This window comes from Akebia trifoliata, chromosome 5, assembly GCF_017979445.1.
Source record: "Akebia trifoliata isolate Shusen 1 chromosome 5, ASM1797944v1, whole genome shotgun sequence".
Lineage (NCBI taxonomy): Eukaryota > Viridiplantae > Streptophyta > Magnoliopsida > Ranunculales > Lardizabalaceae > Akebia > Akebia trifoliata.
Genome location: NC_141379.1, coordinates 2,157,488 through 2,181,360, shown reverse-complemented (window position 1 = coordinate 2,181,360; position 23,873 = coordinate 2,157,488). Strand labels below are relative to the sequence as shown.

General features: G+C 36.1%; 3 protein-coding genes across 3 annotated transcripts; 1 reads left to right on the top strand and 2 right to left on the bottom strand.

The window, feature by feature from the left end:
• Nucleotides 1–4,051: 4,051 nt before the first annotated feature.
• LOC147400928 (GDSL esterase/lipase At3g48460-like) lies at nucleotides 4,052–5,408 on the top strand. Its single transcript, XM_086441988.1, has one exon. The coding sequence runs from the start codon at nucleotides 4,106–4,108 to the stop codon at nucleotides 5,270–5,272; it is 1,167 nt and encodes a 388-aa protein (XP_086298114.1). The 5' UTR covers nucleotides 4,052–4,105; the 3' UTR covers nucleotides 5,273–5,408.
• Nucleotides 5,409–7,197: 1,789 nt separating this feature from the next.
• Nucleotides 7,198–9,763, bottom strand: SKIP (chromatin protein family). Its single transcript, XM_086441987.1, has 2 exons — nucleotides 9,606–9,763; nucleotides 7,198–9,389 (listed from the first exon to the last, which is right to left on the bottom strand). Exon 2 carries the CDS (start codon nucleotides 9,369–9,371, stop codon nucleotides 7,542–7,544), a length of 1,830 nt encoding a protein of 609 aa, XP_086298113.1. The 5' UTR covers nucleotides 9,372–9,389; nucleotides 9,606–9,763; the 3' UTR covers nucleotides 7,198–7,541.
• Nucleotides 9,764–16,431: 6,668 nt separating this feature from the next.
• Nucleotides 16,432–18,928, bottom strand: LOC147400926 (RING/U-box superfamily protein). The gene is made up of 5 exons (XM_086441985.1): nucleotides 18,560–18,928; nucleotides 17,508–17,664; nucleotides 17,268–17,334; nucleotides 16,927–17,161; nucleotides 16,432–16,818 (listed from the first exon to the last, which is right to left on the bottom strand). Exons 1-5 carry the CDS (start codon nucleotides 18,646–18,648, stop codon nucleotides 16,608–16,610), a joined length of 759 nt encoding a protein of 252 aa, XP_086298111.1. The 5' UTR covers nucleotides 18,649–18,928; the 3' UTR covers nucleotides 16,432–16,607.
• Between the last annotated feature and the right edge of the window lie 4,945 nt (nucleotides 18,929–23,873).

Genomic DNA, 23,873 nt, shown 5'->3' with positions numbered 1-23,873 from the left:
TTCTGTTTTGTGTCCCTATCCTGTACTTCCGGGAGTTATGTTGCAAACCTAATTTGGGTGTTTTTGATATAAATGGTCTAATGTAGCCCAAAGGCAAGATGTTGATTTTGTAATTTTAATGGCCCAATCAAGAGATAACCTTGTGGGCCTGTCTCAGAGGTGACCAACCAAATGATGGACTATGTGGACAGTATGATGTTTTTTACCGTACTATGGTTAGGCACAATGGATCGTCTGATCAAAGAATGTTAATGATCAGAAGGTAATCATGACCCTTTGATCATAAACCTCATTTAATCTGACTTCCTTGGACACTGCACTCAATACTATGTTGTCGTGGCAGTGAAAAAATCATAATTTTTTTTGACCTTGTATCTTGAGGAAAAAAAATGGTTCCTAGCATACTGCCATGTCAGTGCAGTGTCCATGGAAGTCACGTTAGAATGACTTTTAATAAAAGAAGAGTCGTGCCGGAGTAACATTTGTGTTGGGGGGGGGGGGGGGGTGCATTTCTGACGTGGAAGTGTATACTCTATCTCGATAAAAAGCATTTATGGTTTCTATATACTTTCACATCAGAAATCCCCCCTCCCCTCCTCTCCCCTCTAATGTTACTTCAACATTATCCATAAAAGAAAGAATCGTGATAATCTTACTACCCCACGTGGCACACTCAATCGTCTCTCTTGATGTGACAACTTTGGGAATCGTATCTCGATGAAAAGCATTTATGGTTTCTATACACTTCCACGTCAGAAATCCCCTCCCCCCCTAATGTTACTTCAACATTATCTATACAAGAAAGAATCGTGATAATCTTACTACACCACGTGGCACACTCAATTTTCTCTCTTGATGTGACAACTTTGGGAATCGTAGATCTGTAGGCCTTAGGATACAAAACTGCACTTCCCCATAAAAGTGTCTACACCAAGGGAATTGTGTATCCTGAGACGTACAAATCTACGATTCCCAAAGTTTTCACATCAGGAGATTGGATTGAGTGTGCCACGTAGGGTAGTCAGATTATCATGACTCTAAAAGAACTCACATAAAACAATAGGAATGAGAAATCTGAGATATTCATTGGGAATACCATTTTTCCACGTACCTCAAAATAAGAATACAATATGTCTTATAGTGATGAATATATAACTTAGTTTTATTAAATACTTATACAAGCTTAAAATTTACGAAGCTCGAAATTTTCTAAATATAAGACTTGGAATTAAAAATCTTTTATAAAATATAGAGTAGTGATGGAGTAACATTAAAATTGACATTGATTCTCACATTATTGACGTGAAGATGTACACATAGCCATAGATGCTTTTTACTCATATCTCTCGATGAAAAACATCTGTGGTTCTGTACATAAATCCACGTCAGCAATGTGAGAATCGATCAAATAAAACATAACTCTACAACTCCTTATGCTAGATCATTATACCAGAATAAACATAGTATCAAGAATTAATAACATTGTAGGACTTTTCAAAGGGGCGGTGCGTGTGACAATGGGATTAATCTCAACTTAAAGGTGGGACCAGGGATACCCACGATAAAGGGATAAATAAAATAAAATCTAGATGAACTCATAAACTTGTAACACAAGTCATCGAAAAGAATTTTGATAATATGATGTAGTTTTTGGCTAACATCCTTTTCTCTCTCCTGTCCATAGTGAAAAAAAATAAACTTTTTGATCTGATCTTCTTGTGACATTCAAAATGTGATCCGATGCAATGGAGTTGTGGAGGAAAAAAATAGTTATTTTTCACTGTTGAATTTTATTTTTAAATTTGAGTGCTCATTGACTGTACATTTTCAACACCTTGAATCAAACTCAAAAAATAATTTTTTTTTTTAAGATGAATATTTTCATGAAATCTAGATGGTGATGTTATTGGATTGCAAATGTGATACTCAATGTGGGCCCAACGATCCTTTGCAAGATTTGAAATCTAAAAAAATAAAATATGTGGACAGCCAACAAGAGAGAGAATGACGATGTCATTAATGCCACATGTCAAATGTTTGTTGGGTTGTGAGAAAATACCTAAGTTATCAGCACTCTTTTGAAAATTAAATGATTTCACACTTAAAAAGCACATGCATGTCACATGTACTTCCAAGAAGGTTTGAACTTTGACACCATTATATTTACTCTGCAAATTGACCAACTGAATACTAGGAGTTTCTTTGGCAAGCTTCACATTTGGTGTCTCATGCCAATGATAAAACAATTGGAAGATTGATCTACATCTATTCAAATCTCGAGGGATGTGTAGTTAAAAATCATCACATCCGTGGTTCAAAATTTAATGCAATTTTTGAATATTTTGAAAACACAATCCAATTTTAGTCGAAACTAGAACAAAATATTGGCCCCGAAAATATTAAATGTCCCGAAATGTCTCATAATGTGGTTGAACTATCTTATATTTCTCTTTGGGTCCTAGCCAACCCATAGTAGTAGGCATCTTCTACTCAATATATTGCTCTTGCTTTCACGCCTGCTTCTGATCATAAAATAGTTCAATTTCTAATTTTTAATGACGTTTCCACTTCCAACATAGAATTATTTTTTGTGCTTCTAATAATTAAGATTTGGCTATAAAATACCAGTCTGACTATATGAGCGTGTAATTTTTTCATCCTCTTTTGGCAATATTTAGATAAAAAACAAAATTTTACATACTCGTGATATTAAAATTATATCCTCTTGAATGTGATTTCCTATTTAACAAATTTTGGATCTCACATGACTTTCTACATGAAGACCCAAGTTGGAAGCAGATCCTCTATAGCCTGTTTTTCATGTAACTCCCTACAGTTATTGTGGATGGTTAAATCTACAAGTCCTTGGATGGTGACACGTGTTATATAGGGATACACACGACTCTGACCTATTAAGGACACTCCGAACTTAGAGGTTTGGGGAGATCAACTTAGAGCTCGTGGTAGAGAAAAGACGGAACAAAATGGCATAAGGTCAGCTTAGAGCTCGGTACCATAACATATAAGGTCGGGGGAATTAAGAATTTGGAATATAAGGAACTCGGTATGAGAAGGCGTAAGATTGGAGGAATCTTTTCTCAGACATTATGTCATGACAGATCAAGCTAAATCATTGACTTGACGGGATTTAAATGTGATTTTGGAAGGATTTCATTATTAAAATGTTACCTAGTCAAAAATGACTCTAATTAAGAAAATAAAAGAGAATGTGAAAATTGTAATCTAACTAGATTTATGTTTTTTTTTTTTTTTCTTCCAAAGATTAGAGGTTTTTCTACGGATTGTAGAACAAAAGCTACAGGAAAAACAGATTACAAAGAGTCTGTTCCCCCCAAAGTTGACCTTGCTTGGCTATAGCTCTTGGGGGCTTGTCCCCCCTCCTTTTTCGCCGCATTCACCGGCGTGCTTAGTGGTGGTGGCCTCAAGGGAATCATTGCTTTCATGGGATTTCAAACACTTGACTGGCACTTCGTGAGGCCCTTATCAAGGCTCGACTTGCCATTAGGCTAGGGAAAAAACCATCTCCTCTCTATTAGACATGGCATTCCAAAGGAGGTCTTTTAAATATTGACGAAAATGTAAGGGTGCAAAATAAATACAAAATACCACGTGTCTTGTGGGGAGGAAGGTTCCTTCAAAGTCGGACTCCTTGGCTAGACCCTTGGGTTGGCTAACCTGTTTTTCTCGTTAATTCTGTCCCTTTAAAGTAACCGACAAAACTGGTCACATTAAAAGCCCAACAACTTCTACAACCTTTTCAACTACCTCCATTTATTTAAATTCAAATTGGTAACTCCCACTACTCCATAACTCTCAACCACCCTACTTATTATGCTCTAATCAGAGAGAGAATATTAACCCAAAGATAATCAAGGGTTCTCAATTCATGTGGACCCATCAGATCATCAGAAAGATGTTAACTTTGGACGACTAAGATCATCTGATCAATGGCCCCACATATTTGGGGAGCTAACAATAAATTAGAGGGTATAGACTCTAGAACCAACCCAAAACTTATATATAGTCCTTTTTACTTGAAACATGAACACTTTCACTTGTAAGATCTCTGTAGAAGCTCTTTACAATGGCATTCTACTCCTACACATCTCTACATCCCCAAATTACCCTCATCATCTTCTTCATCATCATCATCTCATCTGCTTCATTTTCTTTTTCTGCTACTCCAAATGGGACCACTGTGGGTCATTTTACGAAGATCTTCGCCTTTGGAGACTCTTTCACCGACACAGGAAACACTAGATCAGAGACGGGACCAAACGGTTTCCTACATGTATCGAATCTTCCCTATGGTATGACCTTCTTCCATCACCCCACCAATCGATACTCCGATGGTCGCCTTGTAATTGACTTCGTATCAGAATATCTCTCCCTACCATACCTACCACCTTACCTCAATCAAAAAGCCGACACATCCCATGGTGTCAACTTTGCAGTTGCTGGATCCACATCCATCAATCACAATTTCTTCGTTAAGAACAATATGTCACTCGATGTAACCCCCCAGTCGATCCAAACTCAACTTGATTGGTTCAAAAAGTTCTTAGAAACTCATGGGTGTCGTCCAGGAACGACGTCGCCGAAATGCAAAGCTATACTAAATGATGCACTATTTTGGGTCGGTGAGATCGGAGTGAACGATTATGCTTACACCATTACATCTTCTGTTTCAATGAAATCGATTCAAAATCTCGTCGTCAAGGGTGTTACAGGATTTTTACAAGAATTACTAAGTATAGGTGCGAAGTACATCGTAGTCCAAGGTACGCCACCGACAGGATGCTTGCCACTGGCCATGACACTAGCCTCCATCGACGACAGAGATGACTTAGGGTGTGTTGCAAGCGCAAACAAGATAACCTACACCCACAATTCTCTGCTCCAAATCAAGATACAAGAGCTCAGGAGACAGTATCCCCATGCCGTCATCTCTTATGCTAATTATTGGAAGGCCTATCGTAGGGTGCTGAAGACCACAAATTACTTTAGGTTCAAGGAGCCATTCAAGGCTTGTTGCGGGACTGGTGGTGACCCTTACAACTTCGACGTATTTACTACTTGTGGCTCTCCAGGGGTAACAGGAGCTTGTATGAACCCTGCCCAGTTCATCAATTGGGATGGTGTTCACCTCACAGAAGCCATGTACAAGGTGGTTGCCGACTTGTTCCTCCATGGTCGGTATAGTTATCCTCCTTTTGATTTCCTGCTACGTAGCAAAAGGCAAGAGGGGTGACTTAGCCATTAGTCCATCACCATTTACTTGGTTAGTCTATACAGATGCTTTGATAGTTATTTCAATTTTTGTATCAGTCTGGAATAATTGGAGATCAACATTATATAATTTATGTTTTGGTTGAGGTTTCTTTCAATCATCTTTACAGTGTTCACTTCTGCTTTGTTTGTTAGGCTAAAAACATCGAAACGGTGGTGATACTAGAACCAGTTTGGTGTGCATATGAACCACTTATCACGAGGCTCTTGACCAATTCAGTACTTGAAGGGTCCTACTGTACATGTCAGTTGAGTTTAAGCAGGGGTCTCTATAATCAGCTATGTGAGGTTCTCGGGTTGTTCCTAAATTCCTCGGGTTTTTCCCTAATGGATATCCACCTCAGGACAGAAAAACCATGTGGCTTGAAAAGGAACACTCTGAAGAAAAACAATTGGAAGTGATAGCATTTGGTGCAGTAGAGAAAGCCATAATAAAGAGAACCCATAGCAGAGAAACAAGATGTATTATGGTTTGTCAAGCTGGCTGTTCAGTCTGAAGTTCTCTACCTGATGAAAACATAGGAGTATCAAAATCAAGACAAACAAGGTTTTAAAATGTGCCACAAGGCAAGTCTAGGTTCCAAAATATGGGCAAGCTTCAAAACAGATCCTGAAAGCCTTTCAAATGGTGTTTTGATGCTTAATCAGTCATGTTGTCTACTAAATGTGAATAAGCCTCAAAACATTCTGTTACCAATTTTTTTTTTTTTTTTTTGAAAACGGTCAAAAGAATCATTTCATTAAGGCTATCGAGGAGACCAGCATAAGGAAATAATACAATGAAAACGATGGTCAAGTGATCTCAATACTACAAACTTGATCACCTCTAAAACAAAGTCTTCAAAAGACACACCTCTAAACTCCTTGAAAACCTTGCACCAGAAGAACAATAAAACCAAAATGGACATTACAATGTTATTGTCCAGTTCACATTTTCCTTCAAAAGTGCGTTTCTTACGTTCCAACCATATTCCCCATCAAATTGCGAAAGGAATGATGCTCTACAATATTTTCTTGGCCTCACCAAAAGTAAAAACCACGAGCTCCACATCTTGAACGCGTTTAGGATCGCCACGGGCATGCACCCCACCACACCAAAAAGGTGAATATAATGCTTCCAAATCTTGTTTGCCACGGTACAATGAATCAAAATGTGGCTCAAAAAAAAATGTGGCTCACAGATTCGTCAAACCTTAAGCATAGAGAGTATATGTTCAGACCCATTACACCCCTTTTCATGCATTGGCCCATTGTTAAGATTCTACCCAAAGAGGCACACCATGCGAAGAAAGTCACTCTCGAAGGGATCCTTGGGCTCCAAATAGAAGTCAGGAAGTTTTGCAAACTTTGTTCCATTAGATAAGTATAGAAGTTTGCAAAACTTCCCTGCTGCTTCTATTTGCAAACCAATTTAAATCTTAGCAAGATTTAAATCTTCATCCTAAATAGATGTTTCATGCCAAGTTCACTTGTTAATTACTGTCACCTTTTAAAAAACATACAACACAAAAGCTACCACCAGCTTCCAAGAGAGTATGTTATCTTGAAGAAATGCTTGCCTCAGGTGACACCATTTCAAGCGTGAGGCTTTTTGTCTATGGAATGCATAGGAAAATCCTAATGTCACTCAGTCAGTCACTATGCATGAGGAAACCCATCACCCATCCATGTGTTGAAATCTAGACCCATACCTTCTACTGAACTCAACACTTTGGGTAAAAAAAAAGTCACGATGCATGAGGAGCCTCCTCCACATGTTGAAATCTAGACCCATAAATCCTAATGAATGCAACACATCGAAAAGAAAAGTCACGATGCATGAGGACCCATACCTTCAAATGAATGCCACCATCTGCAAAACACAACACTAATATGCACGCACAGAAGAAGAAAATAAAATGATGCTTTATACCCAAGTCTGCTCATTTCTTAATTATATAATTCTCTGCAACAATAGCAAGTTCATACTCCCAAACAATAATTAAAAAAAAAACGATCAAACTTGCCAAATAAGATCAACATTTAGAACATTTCGCATAGCAATAAACAACATACTTTCTACGAAATCGACCGTAAGTGAAACATAAAAGAGCATATGACAAAAAGTCTTGATATTTTTCACATACATTCTTAGTAAACAGATTTCATATGGCGCGAGATCTCCAGCAGAAGCTAATGATCATTTTATATGATAAAACTCGAAATGCAAGGAAAACCTCATGATTGGCTCTCTAACGTCCCCTTTCAAATCCAATACGAGTCCTGCCAGATCCTCCATCATAACCATCTCGCATTGAAGACCCAGCACTAGCTTTCATGGTTCCTCCACTACCAATTTTCTCCATCGCTTTCTTACCCTTCTTCACCTCTGTCAAGAAAAGATCCAACCCAAATGGATCGGCCTCTTCAACCTGTTTTTCAAACTCAACAGGCCTATCTCTTGGACCCGCCTTCTCAGACGCACCAGCAAATCCCTTGTCAGGCTTGAACCGGTCCGTCTTCATCACCTTCTCCAACTGCTCATCCGCACCTCCATACATCTCAGCATCAGAATCTTTCTTTGGCTTGTACAAGCTTGACAGAGTAGATTGAGCAGTAAACAACCCCTTATCGTATATGTTGTACTGATCATCAGTCGCAAATCCGGAATCCATTCCTTTCTCTTGGTTAAACAGCCGCTGATCATACATCACCTCTCCACCACGTCCCGCTCCCGTACTAGCCATTCCAAGAGCGACCTTCTCACTAATATCACGATCTCTATCCCTCGTAATCTTACTCTTCTTACCCATCGCTGCATCCTTGGCCTCCAATCTTCTCTCCCTCTCACGCTCCCTTCGTCGCTCCTCACGAATCTTTTCCCTCTGTAATCGCTCTTCCCGTTCCTCCCTTGTTTCTCTCAGAGGTTCCTTCTCTCTTTCCTTCATACGATCATGATCAACCCTCATCTCATCACCATCGATCATGCCCATGCCCATGTCCTTCTCGACAGGCATAGGAACGGCACCAGAAGCCACGCCACCAGTCCTTTCAGATCGAGCTTTCTGTGCCAACGCTCGCAGCTCCTGTTCCTTCCTTTCCTTCTCTTTTAGCAACATTTCTTTCTGAACCTTTGATCTCATCGCAACAGCTTCTCTAGCCTTTTGTTCCGCAACATACAACGCCTCTGATAACTTGGCAAAATTATCATTAATCTGTACTTCTTGAAGACCTCTTCCATCTGCAGCCAAACGCTTATCTAGAGGAATTGTATACCCTTTTGGGTTCTTCCAATTCGAGATACATGGTGGGATTTTCCAATCTTGCTGATCTTTCACCGTCACAGGTCGAGGCGGTGAGTGCATTACTGGCACTGGTGGTGAACCAGAGGCCTTGGGGACCCTTTTGTGCTTGAACTTGGGCGGCTCAAGTGGGTCCACTGGCATCTCAACCATCCTTATAATCCTCTCTTTCGCACCCGAATTGAAAGCCGCCGACTGCTGCGATGGCTTATACTTGATGAACTTCGAATCGGAGGATTGCGACGGGACATTCTTTGGCTGTGCAGCACTCAATCGAACATTAACAATTTTATTGAGAGCAGCTTGCGTGCTTAACATAGTTTCTTCTATCTCTTTCTCCAATTCCTCCCCGGATTCTTCTTCTTCATCATCTTTTAGAAACTTAGGGACAAGGTCTTTATGTTGGGAGTGAACAATCTTCGAAGAGTTCTCGTTCTGCTTAACAATTGCATCGAAGGCAACGTTTCCGTGGGAATCAACCGTGAGGGGGAGAATTCTTGATCCGAGCTTCTGTTTTTCATCTTTCCTGCCCATTCCAAGTGGGTATTGTGCGACATGGATTTCTGGAAATGCGCCGCCATCGCCGAAATCTTCGGGTTTTCGGGGGATGAAGCCCGCACGTTTCAAGTATGGAGGCACTGGTTTTGTTTTTGGAGCCGATGAGGATAGATCTAGTTCGGTGGAGGTGAATCTTTGCTTGAACCATGGATCGTTCGAGTGGTCGTAAGACGTAGATGTTGTCGATTTCGCAGGTGGAAGGAGGTCTTTGAGCGCAGCCATAGCGGAGATACAGAAACCCTAATAACAAATAGGGGAAACGATCAAAAAACGAAACCCTAAGTTTGTAATCATGGACTAAGCGAGAAAATTGAAGATTGGATGGAAATCAAAATTCAGATTCAAGGTTTAAGATTTTTAGTTCTATAAAAAAAAACAAATCCCTAACCCTAGATATAGATACAGAGATCGCACATAAAATTAAAAAATTAAAAAAAATCGAATCACGAAACAGACCCGATGATGATGAAAACGACGACGAGCTCTCGATCCGTAAAATCTGAAACTATTCTTTTTCTGGAGATTTGAGAGAGAGAGAGAGAGGATTAGGTTTAGGGATCTTTGTCGAGGAGTAGAACTTGGAGTACGAGTTTGATGACAGTACTTCGCATCAAATAATATATGAAACCCGCATAGAGCAACGAACACCTGTTACTTAAAAGTAAAGGGAAATTATTTAGAGGACCTTTACAGAGGGACTTGTTTCTAAATAGTCTTTGAATTTTGGGCGGGTGGATTGATAGTCTATTTAGTAATAGTCCCTCAGTAGTGTCGAGGTCAACATTTCTATCATCGAGCTCATCACTTTTTAATTTATTAGTTATTATCGAGCTCACCGCTTTCTGTTTATTGTCGAGCGCATCACTTTTTATTGTCCAGTTTGACCTTTTTTATTTTTTAACAATAAATTTTGGTGAATTCAATGTTGGTAAAATCCACTTGTTCTCATTTTACAAGTTTTTCTGACTAAAATATATGAAAAAAACAATTAAAAACTTGACATAACGATTTGTTTAGATGATTTCAAACCAAAAGAACCATCCTTGATAGATTTTCATCTAAAAACGAAATAATTTTTTTTTTTTTTAAATCTTAATATTTTACATACAACTTCAAAATTGTTGAAAAAAATCTTTGAAAATGACTTTTTCTTTTTCTCAAATCCTTTACTTCTGAATGGAATCTCCAAAACACAATTAGGATGCCGAAAATCAATTTTTTTTGCATGAAAATGGTGAATTCAAATTAGGGCTTAAAACAGGTCGGGTTCAATCCAGATATGTGTCTACCCATATCCAAATTTGAATTTTAATTCATGTTTGAATCCGGATTTAACTTGGATCCCACTGGCTCAAATCATATCCGATTTTTTTTTACTTTCATTAAACCCATATCTGGATCTGATCCAATTGTATTAATTGATTCGGGTTGGATAATTTCAAATCATTACAAAGTAATTTATTAAAAAATATGGCTTAAATGTGATTTGAACTCAATACCTTTCCCCTTTTAAAAAAGAAGTTTTGACAACTACACCAAATACTCATTTGTTTGTAAGTGATAGACTAAAAAAGATGAAAATATAATATGCAACATACAAAATAATATATCATTAAAAAATAGACGGATATAGGGATGGGTTTGCATCTGACCCGTATCCGACTCGGGTCAAGGAACATCAACCTATATCCGACTCATATTTTAATTTGGATATATTTGAAGAAATCAAATTCGTTAAAAATCATATTTGGATCACTCGGATTTCAGATAAAATCAAACCCATTTTAAGCCCTAATTCGAATAGTTAGGGCACAATCGCATTTTAATTGTGAGAAATGCGGGGATGAGGTAAAACTGATTTAGATTTTGAGGATAAATTAGATGTCTCGTACAACACAATTCTTGTTGTTGTCCTCTTAAATATGCATGGAGTCGCACCATTTATGCTCATAAATATTTTGGGAAAATTACTTAGTGAACCTAAGAGGGGGATTTCTCTCTAAATACCTTTTAACATTTTTGTGATAACTTGATAGCCTGCTTAACACCCCTCACCCCCTTTTGTTTGGTGAGATTGATGATTCAAATGGTCAAGACTTACCATTTAAATCATTGAGATCAACTTTTGATCCAATTGTCAAGATCAACGTTCTTTCTCAAGTCACTATTCTGATCGACCAAGTAGCATGTTTGTGGATTGGGACTTGCCACGTTTTTCCCGGGTGACTGATCTGATTGGTTGGGCAACGAAAGCGTACTCCCTCCGCTTCGTTCTTTCCATCCTCCTCAATGCGAACCGGGCGAGAACGAGAAAGAAGTTCCAATCGGAAACCTAGGGCGAACTTCCCCAGGCGACTTGTTAAATTGTTGAGATCAACAATTAGAAATTATTGATCGTAGCAATTAAGGATTTGAGCTCTACCTTCTATTAGAGCAAGGGGGTAATAAGAAAGATCTTATTACCTAACTTGTAAAGATACCACCTTGAAACTCAGGGTGGTTTTAGAAAGACATCCCTAGGGTTTATTAAGTCGGAATTTTTTTTTTCTATTAATGATATACTAATAACGCAAACTATCTACACCCACTTAAACGTTAAATGTCAATAATGTGTAAGTACGCAAATACTCTTTTTTGGTTTTATTTTGTTTTGCTGTATACACCCACCTAATATTCGTCAAGCAAATAAAACTTTTCCCTCATATCGATTACATATTAAACCATACCGAACGATTCCTACTGAAAAATCCTTTAAAAATTCAATCAAATTCACATAACTGAATGATTTTTCTTTAGAGATTTTTCAATAAATCGTGTTTTGATCCATTTGTGGGGACATTATTCACTAAAATCTAATTTTTACTATTATTTGATATAATTAAACAATTTGATAGTTAAAAGTGAGTTTTTTATCATTAATTTTCATCATCTTTTGTTCTTGAAATTATTTTTAATCGTTTTGCAAATGAACCATGTTAAAAATTGATTTATCTTTATCATTTGCATCATTTTTTTTTTCAAAATTCCTAGCATGTTCAGTAAGTTAGGACCGCATTCATTAGCATTATTTCAGTAAGTACATACCAAATGCATTTTTTCATATGAGATCCCCATGTAAAGAACTGTTCGGTATGTACCTTCCATATGATATCTATTATTTCGGTATGTTTCTACCGAATTTATCATTTTAGATTGGTAGTTACATATCAAACAATGCATTCCTCAGAATTCCATGTGAAAAACGTTCAACATGTCATTATTGAACATTTTTTGAAAATGTTCAGTATGTACCTATTGAAAATTATTAAAAAATCTCGTAAGTTACCATTAAATTTTAAATAAATCGATGGGTGAAAGTAGTAGACAATTTTTTATTGCATACACCCATAAGTACAATGGGTGCATGCAGTATGTGGGTGTATCAAGAAAAAAGTGGGTGTATATAACACGCACCAATACCAATATTAGGCTTGAATGCCAAAAAGACCCAATTGGGCTATGTAAAAGAAAATTGATAATTTCTTTTTTATTTTCAACAAATTTTATTTGTTTGACCAATAAGACACTAATAATATACTTAAATGTATTTTGAAGGTACTTTTGAAAGAGTCATGATAAAATGACTCGTCAGGTGGCATACTCAATCGACTCATTGATGTGACAAGTGCAGAATCGTAGATCTTTCTGCCTTGGGATACAAAATTGCAATTTCCCATAAAACTGTATCCCAAGGGAGCCATGTATCCCGAGGTGTAAAGATCTACGATTTTCAAACTTGTCCAACAGAACTCTTTTTGAAATAAAACTTTGGGTGCGGACCAATTCTACCACCACCTTCTCTCATTAGAATAGTTAGTATGAGCTCATGTCCGCTTTTATTATGTTGGTCCACATTATTTTTGTATCTTTCTTTGGCTCTTTTAAAATCTTAAACTTAGAAATTGCTTCTAGACTTGTTGGACACTTTAACTAACTTTTGTTGAACTTGTCCAAATCATCTCAATTGATTTTTTTCAAATGTGTTCATTTCTAATTTTTTGCACTCATCAGTCTTCACGTCCACATCTTTACAATGCTCAATCTATTAACATGATGCATCGAGACCACCCAACATTTAGTTCAATAAAGCAAAGCTGAAATGTGTAAAAATTGGAGGTTCTAAAAGAGGGAAAGAAAAGGAAAAGAAGGCGAATCAAATGAAATCGGATTTCCTTAACAGAAGATAATTTTTGGACACAAGATCTCATGAGTTTGTATCCACCACGCTGTTTTCTCTCTAAGAAAGGCAATGAACATACTTACAATGAAATACAACCTTAGATTGCTATTTCAAACTGAGTAAAGCAATACCCACTCTTTAGTTTTCTCGCCGGCAAAGAAAGATGTCATCATAGACACAAGGTAAGATGAAGGCTCAACAATAGTTCATTCGGCTGACAAATAGCAGTTAATCAACATCATCACACAACAACGTACCAAATTCTATGGTTTTTCTAAATTGAAAGTAGGGGAAAGAGTCATTTACCTTTCTTGCTAGAGGCAATATGCATTCTTCACATTGAATTGATGGTGATGCTGACCTCTCAACCAAGGCTCACAAAGATGAATCAATCAATTCTTTTTTCCTTTTTCTTTTTTTTTGGGTTTATTAGTGCAACTTTATTGAAAGGAGGAAAAGAAGTCCTCTGAGGCAAATACAAAGCGAAAGCAGAACCAAGCAAACAGAAGTGAATGCCAAAAGGTGCTAATGTCTCAACTCAAGGGATTAGCCTAGTGGAATGCCGAGCCTTGATAAGCTTCTCAGGAAGAGTAGATCAAGTGTTCGGAACCCCACGATGCTATGAATTTCTTGGGGCCACCCTCTAGGGTCCGGTTGACCCTCGACTCAACCTGTTGCACATAAGACTTTTTGAGGGTGCGGTGTGTGTAACTGCAGGGTTAGTCCCACCTGAAGGGTGGGGATACCCACAATATCCACACACACAAAAAAAAAGGGTGCTAATGTCTCTCTCATGACCACCAAACTTTTGTCCTCAGATGTTTATGTTTTCAACAAGGGTAGTCTTGGATGTTTCAGTTTCTACTAAAATTTGAAGCTTAGACTAGTAAGCACTCTATGGTCTGTTTTCCAGTAGGAAGAGAGAAGACAACATTTTTCACCTAGGAAATCTTTGACGATAAAGTAAAAAGGTTCACGCAAGACCAAAGACAACAGAAAACCCCAAAACTAATATGTCGGTTTCTCCTGAACATCCAAGGATTATGTATCCCAGCACTTGGGAGAACAAAGATGGATTATCAATATATTACTAGAAAAAACAACGACCCTTTTAAAGATGATCCCTAATATGAAAGGTAGCAGGCATGGATCCTTCATTTATTGAATCCTCCCTTAAATTCTGAGGACTACAAAACAGATATTTCATGCAACAGACAAATGTTTCTGATGCATTTAAAAAAAATTTCCACATTAAAGTAAGGTGAAAAAAACAGAAATGGAGACTAATTATGTAACACTTGCAGGATTATATAAAGAAACGAGTTTCTATGATCCTACCGCATAGTTGTATTGGCAAACATGGAAAGATTAGTGCTGTGAAGAAAAACAATCCAAAGGATGGCTGGTGCAGTAATGAAAATCATAGTAAAGAAAATCAAACAACCCCCCCCCCCCCCCCCCCCCAAGCAGCCACATTCAGCTCATGTTAATACTTCTGCTTCTGACATCTTAGGACTATCTACTGAGCTTACTAAGTCAAAAAAAAAAAAAAAAAATGCTTCCGACATCATAGGCACTCACACTCCTTCGATTCAGCACACATATATCCTTTTCGCTAATGAATACTTACTATAGTTCTCTGAAAGGCAGAGCAAGAATCAAACATAATATAAATGATCCCAAATCATGAAGTACTAAACGCACTGTTTTTGTTGGCATGTCCCTTCTGACTTACTGTTCCAGATGAACACAAAGCAAACTGCAGATGGAAAAGTGATCTAAAAAGCAAAACTCAAGGCGAGGAACGAGGTCCAATCCTTGAGGTGTGAACCGCAAGCAAAGCTTAAGACTATTTTGCACACCGTCTCACGGGATGAACCTTTAAATGTTTATTCGCATCTTAGCCTCGCATGACCTCTCAATTATCTTATATGTCAAAAATGAACCTCAATGTAATGTCCAAATCACTTTTATTCTTCTAGTACAATTTAAAAAAATAATAATAATTTAATCCCCTCTCTTGCCCTCATTTTTTTATTGATGAATTCGCGTAATAGGAAATTATGTGGTTTTATAATACAAAAAAAAAACATGTAATTTGTGCTTGGGGGCATTGCCCCAGAACCCCTCAAAGAGGGGGTGGGGGAGAGTCCCTTGAGGCTCATATACAATACCAACCCGCCCCCTCCGACACATACACGATTCATATGACTCCATGGCGATGTATGATATAGAACTCAAACTTCTATTCCTGAAAAACATACACACACAAATTATAATTTGGTACTTTGATTTATGAATTATGACTTTGATTACATACTAATCCATTGTGATGGTGCAAGTGGACCCATTTCATGTCACTATTTCATCTCTCTGGATGTGTCCCTTTGCTGTTTGAGGAATTCAAGGGTTTGTTCTTTGAAGACTTCCTTTTCATATGGGATTCAATTTCTACACTCCACAAGCCTTACCAGCTTATTAGCTAAGTTGGGTATGATAAGAGAAGCAAAAAATCAAGGATACTTTAGTCTTAGAAAATATATTTAGCTTAGTTTAGATGAATGGATTATATTATTACTTAGGTCATAAGTAAGCCTTTACGGTTTTATTTTCTTATTAATAGATGTTATAAGAACATTGTGAGGATGATATATGATTATTTTATAAGATTTTTCTTTAGGGGTTTTTAGTTAATCTGTGAACTCTAGAGATTGCTTAAATTAATATCCTGCAGGAGATTTTCCGAGATTTCCCTCTAAGAATCTTGGTTTTGATGGTGATGGAAGTTTTTCCAGTTGTCTGCATCACTTAAATCTTACTGAAGCTCAGTTCATCCAAAATAAAATGAAACTTAAGCAAGAAAGTAGTTCAACAGAAGTATATTGTACTTTTCAGTTTTCAAATTTTCGTGAAAGTGGAAAGGAGTTCAGTTTGAGTCCATATTGTGAGTTTCACAATATGATTTAACAAAAAGCAGCAGTGCCCCCGTTACTTCTTCTACTTTCTCATGCAATCAGAAGTTTAGAACAAGCGAAGAACATAAATGGAATCTCAGGCTTTGGAAATGAGAATTTCAATATTTATTTATTCCAGGAGTCTTTACATTGAGATTCTACACTATTCTGCACAATTAGAACAATGGATGGGATTATTATATGCAAGAATCTGAGACTGTGTTCCTTACCAGATTCTGTTTACATGTGATGGTCGGCTTTCTCTTTCTGTACATCTAACTTAGATCAGATTAGATATTCGTAATAAACTAAGAAAAGGGCATCCGGGATATCTCGAGGCAAATTATTGATATAGAGGTAAAAACGTAACAAATCCTCCTTGGCAACGGTTTCTGCGTCAACAAAATCACCATTGCTGGTAAGAACCCACAAGTCTCCTGAATTGACTCTTTTTATGCTACCCCGGCAAAACGGGCAGGATTCTGACCTCGTATTCCTGTAATTAAAAAGAGAACAAAAACAACATAAAGATAAGTCTTTTTTCCATTTTTCATAACGATGCCTCATTGGACAAATAGAAAGGAAGAATGAATTTTGAAGTTACCAGTCACGGTAGCAGTTAATGCACATAGAGTGACAGCAGTTAGGCAAGACCATCTTGGTGCAAGGTTCCATACAAATCCCACATTCATCTTCTCTTTGAAAATCCAAATCAGAGAGCTTTCTCCTCTCTCCTACTCTCTTCCATCCAAGCATCTCGATACATCGACCCTTCTCAAGAGTAGAATCTAGATCTGTTAAGTTATCTTGGAGTTGTTCAAGGGATGGTAATATCACGGCTGCATTTGTTTTATTTATTGTTAGAGTACTTAAAAGTGAAAATAAATTATAAACGTGACAATAAGCACATTGAAATAGTTGGAAACAAAGGGGTAGTCTACGAACCATAGAACTCCCTAATAGTTGCTTTTCTTCCATGAGAAGATATATTCATCCTTCCATCTGCATATACCTGTACAAGTCAAGAGAGCTATTAAAGGGAGTACCCAATGTAGAAGCAAATAATCCAATATTTTCCACGTTTGCTCGAATATTCAATCTAAAACAAAATATAGTAACTGTCCCTCATGATTTCTCTAAACTTGCACTGGAGCTAAGAATTAAAAGAATGAAATAACAACCCACCTTGTATACAATTATGTAGAAAAGGCTTGAATATCTTGGGAGTAGACACGTAAAATCCATCCATTGAACCAAAAACACAAAGATTGGTGCTAACTCATTGTAAGCAAGTTTCATCTGAAGACAAGCACCACCCTTGGCTCTTGGTATTGCAGCTGCCCTGCAAAAACAAATTAAAATTCCATCAAAACCCACTTCAGCTTTGCCCATAAACAACATATACCAATACAACAATCCTACATGAAAAAAAAACAAAAAAAAAAAAAAGACTGGCGATTGCATTTGCTCTTGTTTTGGATCATGTAAAATCCACAAGTGGGTTTCTTCTTTCCTCGCTACTTTGAGTGCATAATTTGCATAAACATATAATAATGCCCTCCAAAATACAAATTAAATAGAATAACAGCAACAACCCATTAGAGATACATTTAGAATCCCAAATGGGTATTTTCTTTTATGAATGTTTAGAGTGCATAATCTGCAGCAAACAGATTGAACTGCACCAAAACATAACAAAATGGAAGAAGAGAAAAAAAAAACCCTTAACAGATAAATTTAAAACCAAACATGGGTATTTTATTTTATGAATTTTTAAATTGCATAAGTTGCATAAACCAGATGGAACTCCCCCAAAACACAATAAAATGAAAAAATAGGGAAAAAAAAAAAAAAAAACCGTCACAGATAAATTTAAAACCCAACAAGTGTATTTTCTTTTATGAATTATTAGAGTGCAAACGTTGCAACAAAAAAAAAAGATTGAACTCCTCCAAAACATTAACAAAATGGAAGAGAAAAAAAAAAACCCTTTACAGATAAATTTAAAACCCTACATGGGTATTTTCTTTCATGAATTTTTAGAGCTCATACGTTGCATAAAACAGATTGAACTCCCCCAAAACACAATAAAATGGAAGTAGAAGGAGAAGAAAAAAAACCCATCACAGATAAATTTAAAGTTCAACATACCCAACAAAAAAAAAACAAAAGATAAAACAGAAACCCAGTTAGTGGAACCCAACAAAAAAGAGCAGAGATTGAGAAAGAGAACTCACAAAGAATTGGCATGCTGTATGTCTGCTTCTAGGACCTTAATAGACTCCCTATAAGAAGACTTGGAAAGATGATCATACAAAATCCCCATCTCTTTCTTCTACTGGGATTTGTTTCTTAATCAGGACAGAACAGAGAGGGAGATGATGAGAAGAAAGAAACTTTTGTTCAGGGTTTATGGTCTTAATGCTATATAGTAGTACATGTGTTGTGACTTGTTTTGTGGGAGAGACGAATGGATTAATCTTTGAACTTGAATGAATAATGGACCATTTGGGTTTGGTTTTGAGTACCTTATCCCCACCACAAACAACAAAGAAAGTGAAAGAAAAGGTTAGGAGAAGACAGAATATTTGGTGGAAACCCTTTGTTTTCTTTTTCTTGCTCATGATTCTTTCCTCTATTAAAGTTTTCTCAAGCCTTTTCTTTTGGTTTATTAAGGCAACCCTTTGAGTTTTTGGTGAATTTTTTATATGCCTCTGTTTCTTCAAATTATAACATACTCCTTATAGACCATGGTCTCCTTTCACAGACTATAAAAAGTGACTTAAATGCCCTCATCCTAAACCTCTTATTAAAAAAAAGAAAAAAAACCACTATTTTTTCTCCCAAAGAACACAACTTTTAATTTTTGAATAACGATTTTTGAGTCCCCCTCCAACACTCCCCTAGCATGGCAGCGCTTAGAACCAGAGTTTCCTCAAGATACACAATTACATGTAATTATGGGGATGTGTAATTATGCATCCCGAGGAAATCCATGGTTCTATGCACCGTCACGCCAAGGGAGTATGTTAGAGGGGAGTCAAATTATCACGACTCTTAATTTTTTGTGCCCTTATCCTCAATCTAAGAAGTCAAATGGAGTATTAGTAAGGATTCCACTTGATTAAATCAAGAATAATTTGGTACTAACCCAATAAGGATCATATTGGACTTGAAATCACTATGATAGTTTTTTAGATCAAGTCCTTATTGGATCAGTACATAATTGATCTAAGATCAATCGATAGTAATCAAATTGGTTCCTTATCAAAAACCAAATGCAAGAGTTTTTTATCGGATTTGATCTACCGATAGCCTAGATTTTAGGAAGAAACATCAAGAATTTTTTTTCACAAGATGTTGAAGATCAAAGATTAAATACGGAAAGAAAAGTTATCAAAAATGTTGAAGAGTTTGAGCAGAAAAATTAAAGGCTTTATTTTTATTTTTCAAGAACTTGAGATTGAGGGCATTTGGGTCATTTTGTGTCTCTTAGAAGAAGATCACAGTCAAGGGGGTTATATCATCAGTTTGAAAAAACATAGAGTATCTGAAATATTCACCAAAAAAAAGGAGGGTTACATCTAAATTACACCTTTTCTGTATGAATATTTAATACTTTTATTGCTTTCTTATGATTTCTCTCTTGGGATGCTATCTTTGAATTTGTTCTCACCAAATTCTATCTTTCTTGCAATTGTGGAATTATTGATTATTTATTTTGTTAACTAATAAATAAATTATTAATTTAATATGGAACCATTATCATCATCTTTTGAAAATATTACCTCATAGAACAAAGGGCTGAGATGGGAGGAAGTAACTATGGATTCCATAAGATAAGAATCCATATAGAACACGCACTAATCCCTAGGAAAATTTTATTTTTCCTCCAATTTCAACCCAATGTTTGAAATGTGGGTTGAGATTAGAAAAATCATCTTCGAAGATACATTTGATTGTCTTGGTAATATTATATTTAGAGTCGTGATAATCTGACACTCCCAACATACACCCCATCACAGAACCATAGATCATATTGTCTCGTGATACACAAAAAAATGATTTATGATTGTATGCATCCCGAGACAAAATGACCTACGGTTCTGTAACGAGGGTGTATGTCAAAGGGGAGCGTTTTGATTGTACGAAATTCACCTAGCCATCGATATGGACCATTCGATGAAGTGTTCATCTTTGAGGACTTTTTTATTTCTTGACCTAAAAGTCAATTCATTTGAATGATTTGAACCTTTCAACTAACTTATTTATTGGATAATTGAACTATCTGACTTGGCGTGCATCATATCTAGAAGGTCTATCACAAGAGACCCATTGACTGGGGAAGATTTAGATAAATTTATTCAACTTTTACTAGGTTGGTCTCAATTCTAACAACTTATTTAAAATATATAGAATTCATGATTTTGTGGGTTAGATAATGAACCAATTTGTTGGATTTAATTCACATTATAGGTCATTAAATTAGTGAAATCAAGAACAATTCACGTTCACAAGGTCGATTCGATGTATTTATAAACTTGATTAGTGTAATTTGTGGGTTTGTATATTATTATTACAACAAATTAATCCTATTTTTGATAGACAAATACATTGTATTTGTTTAATTAAATTCAGGTATAAGTCGTGACCTGCAAGTAAGCCATTAAAGCTTACAGACATGCAAAGATTGTTGGTGGAACACTTTGTACATGAGCAGGTAGAACCAATATACCATGTTGATCTCATGATGATCACGAAGAATCTTGTTCATTGGACGGTCATGATTGTTTGATCTTTTTGAAATTACCTAAATACGAATCACATTTTGAACTAATCTAGGAATCAAAATGTTGGAATCAATTTATTAAATTTGCTTAATGAATTTATGGATCATAGCTTATGGATTCATGAATCAGATCTCAAAACATTGATTTGTTGGATTTTCACTGATTTGTTATATTAGATGTTATGTAGCAATGCCAACTTATTTTTTTATAACACACCATATAATGAGATTATATAATTTGTATCGTAGATTATTTGTCTCGGGATACACAAGAAAAAATTTATGTTTCTACATGTCCCGAGGCAAATTATGATAATATTGCCACATCAACCTTTTCAAGTACACACCAAACAAGAAGATTGCATATGGTGTTTGGATTGTAAATAACCATACCACATTTTTTTAAGGAAAATGCTGAAATGACAAAAAGAATTTACTGCAATTCTCACAAGTCTGACATGAGATGTGCACATAACCATAGATGTATTTTCTCGTGATACGAGTAAAAATCCTTTACAGTTATGTATGCACGTCCACGTCAGAATTGTGAGAATCACAGTAAATCCTGTGTCACCCCAGCACGACTCATTTTTTAATGATCCATTCATGGCCTTGCTACATCTGTATTCATTTAGAGAGCTTATATTTCCACACCAACTTTTCCTAACACATGACAAAATAATGAAATTATGTATGGTAGTTGAGGAGCAAGATAGCCATTCCATTGTTCATATACTGTATTAGATGCTCTTCAAGCTCTAAATGGAACGATTATGAGAGAGAGAGAGGGTTGACTATTATTAATTTATCATCGTATATTCTTTTATGAGAAATATTTTTACTACGGGAAAATTAATCAGGGATTTCATACACTCCAAATTGATCAATCGCACTAAACCCAACATGGGTAATTTTGTAAAGTGGGGATGCCCTCAATGCACGTGGGTTCGTGTGATTGGTTAGATTAACTTTTTTATTAAGTCAAAAAATAATGTATTTATTTATTTTCCTTATATTTCATAATCTATGTTGTTGTGTTTGTATCCTTATATTAAGTCGGATTTTATTAACGTGTGCCATTAAATACACTTTGTGATTTGATATTTGTCTCAAAATTGCTTTTTAAAAAAAATTTCTTTTAACAAAAATGCCCTTAGATGCTTATTCCCAATGTGTATTTAATGTATTTTAACGTGTGCCCTTCACAAGACCCTATTAAGTCATATAGGTACAGGGTTTAGACCCATAACTTGGTTTGACACATTGCAAAGCAACTTTGAAATTGTGGGTTCAAGTCCAGCTTACCTATAAAAATAAAAATAAAGAGTCATGCATATGGTAGATACCCTCGTTTGATTGTTTTTTTGTTTGCCCTCTGAAACCCTTCATCTTCAACTTCTAGAGAAATTTCTTTATCCCCATCTTCAACAAGAAGCTTTCATATTCTTAAACATTTAAATCTCAATAACATGATAGGATTTCTAGAGAAGTTGAAAATAGTAATTTTTTTTATAGAAAAATTAAGGATTTTCAACAAAAGATTGATGACATTAAAATGAATTTACCACCGAGATAATAAAAAAAAAAATGAGGACATTTAAGTCATTTTAATCAATTTCACATAGAAGACGGGAGCCAGGGTATGTGATCGGTATAAAAAAGCACAGAAGGGTATCTAAAATATGAAGGGATATATCCAAATCATAACATATGAAGGTGTTATTAAGTAGTTGGTGTGGTGGCAATGAGTGAGTATCTAACTACCCAACCGATTTAGACCTAATTACTGAAGTTCTGGTCCATTTCTCATAAAGTCCCATCTTAGGAAAAAAAGAAAAAACGGACATTTATACTCCATACCCCCCAAACTTGAATGTAAATTACATTTCGCTCCTAAACTTCTGAAAATTCTCCCTAATGTAACTTACATATTCTCCCCCAAATAGCCCCACTCCAATCCCACTTACTTAGTAGTAGAGCACAACACTTTAAGGATCATAAACAAAATTAAAAAGATATTTTTTTCACGATTTGATGCATTTTAAATTTGATGCTTTAATAATCACCTATTTTCAGTGCCATTGATCAGGTAAACAAAGGATAAATTCTCAAATAATTATAAAAGTCTTCGATGTTTTCGAAATGTTGTTAATGTTGACAAAGTTATCACGTAATGATGACAATTTGATATATATATAAAAAAAAGACCTTTTATATATTTTTTAAACTTTTTAAATATAATTAAACTATGAATCCTAAAGGGCTAAGTGTCATATCCTTGATCAAGATATGAAATTATCAAATTGGATTTTAAGTTATATTCGATCCGTTGACAAATCAAGGTGCAATAATTTTTGTATGATAGGCTCACCCTATGTTACTAGATTGAACCATAAACCGAAACAAAGTGAGCCAATTTGTCGTAAAGTTTCATACTAAGTTACTTTGTAGAGTACAATGCACAAACCAATTTGCGAACCCAAACATCTCTGCCCATGCATACCAATTAGGTTCGTTCAAGTGACAAACCATGAATCAAAAACTCAAATTTGGACCGACGAATCATGTAAAATAAGTCATGTCTGTCACGTAACAGGACATACAATACCTCAAGATTTGTGTTGTACAACAGTTGTAATACTACACATATCAAGGTCATAATCAGATCATCTGATGTTTGTGACCCTGTAACTGATTTTGGCACATCTAGAGATCTGTGTCACTGCTTTGTACAAATTACAAAACACACCCACCGAAAGACA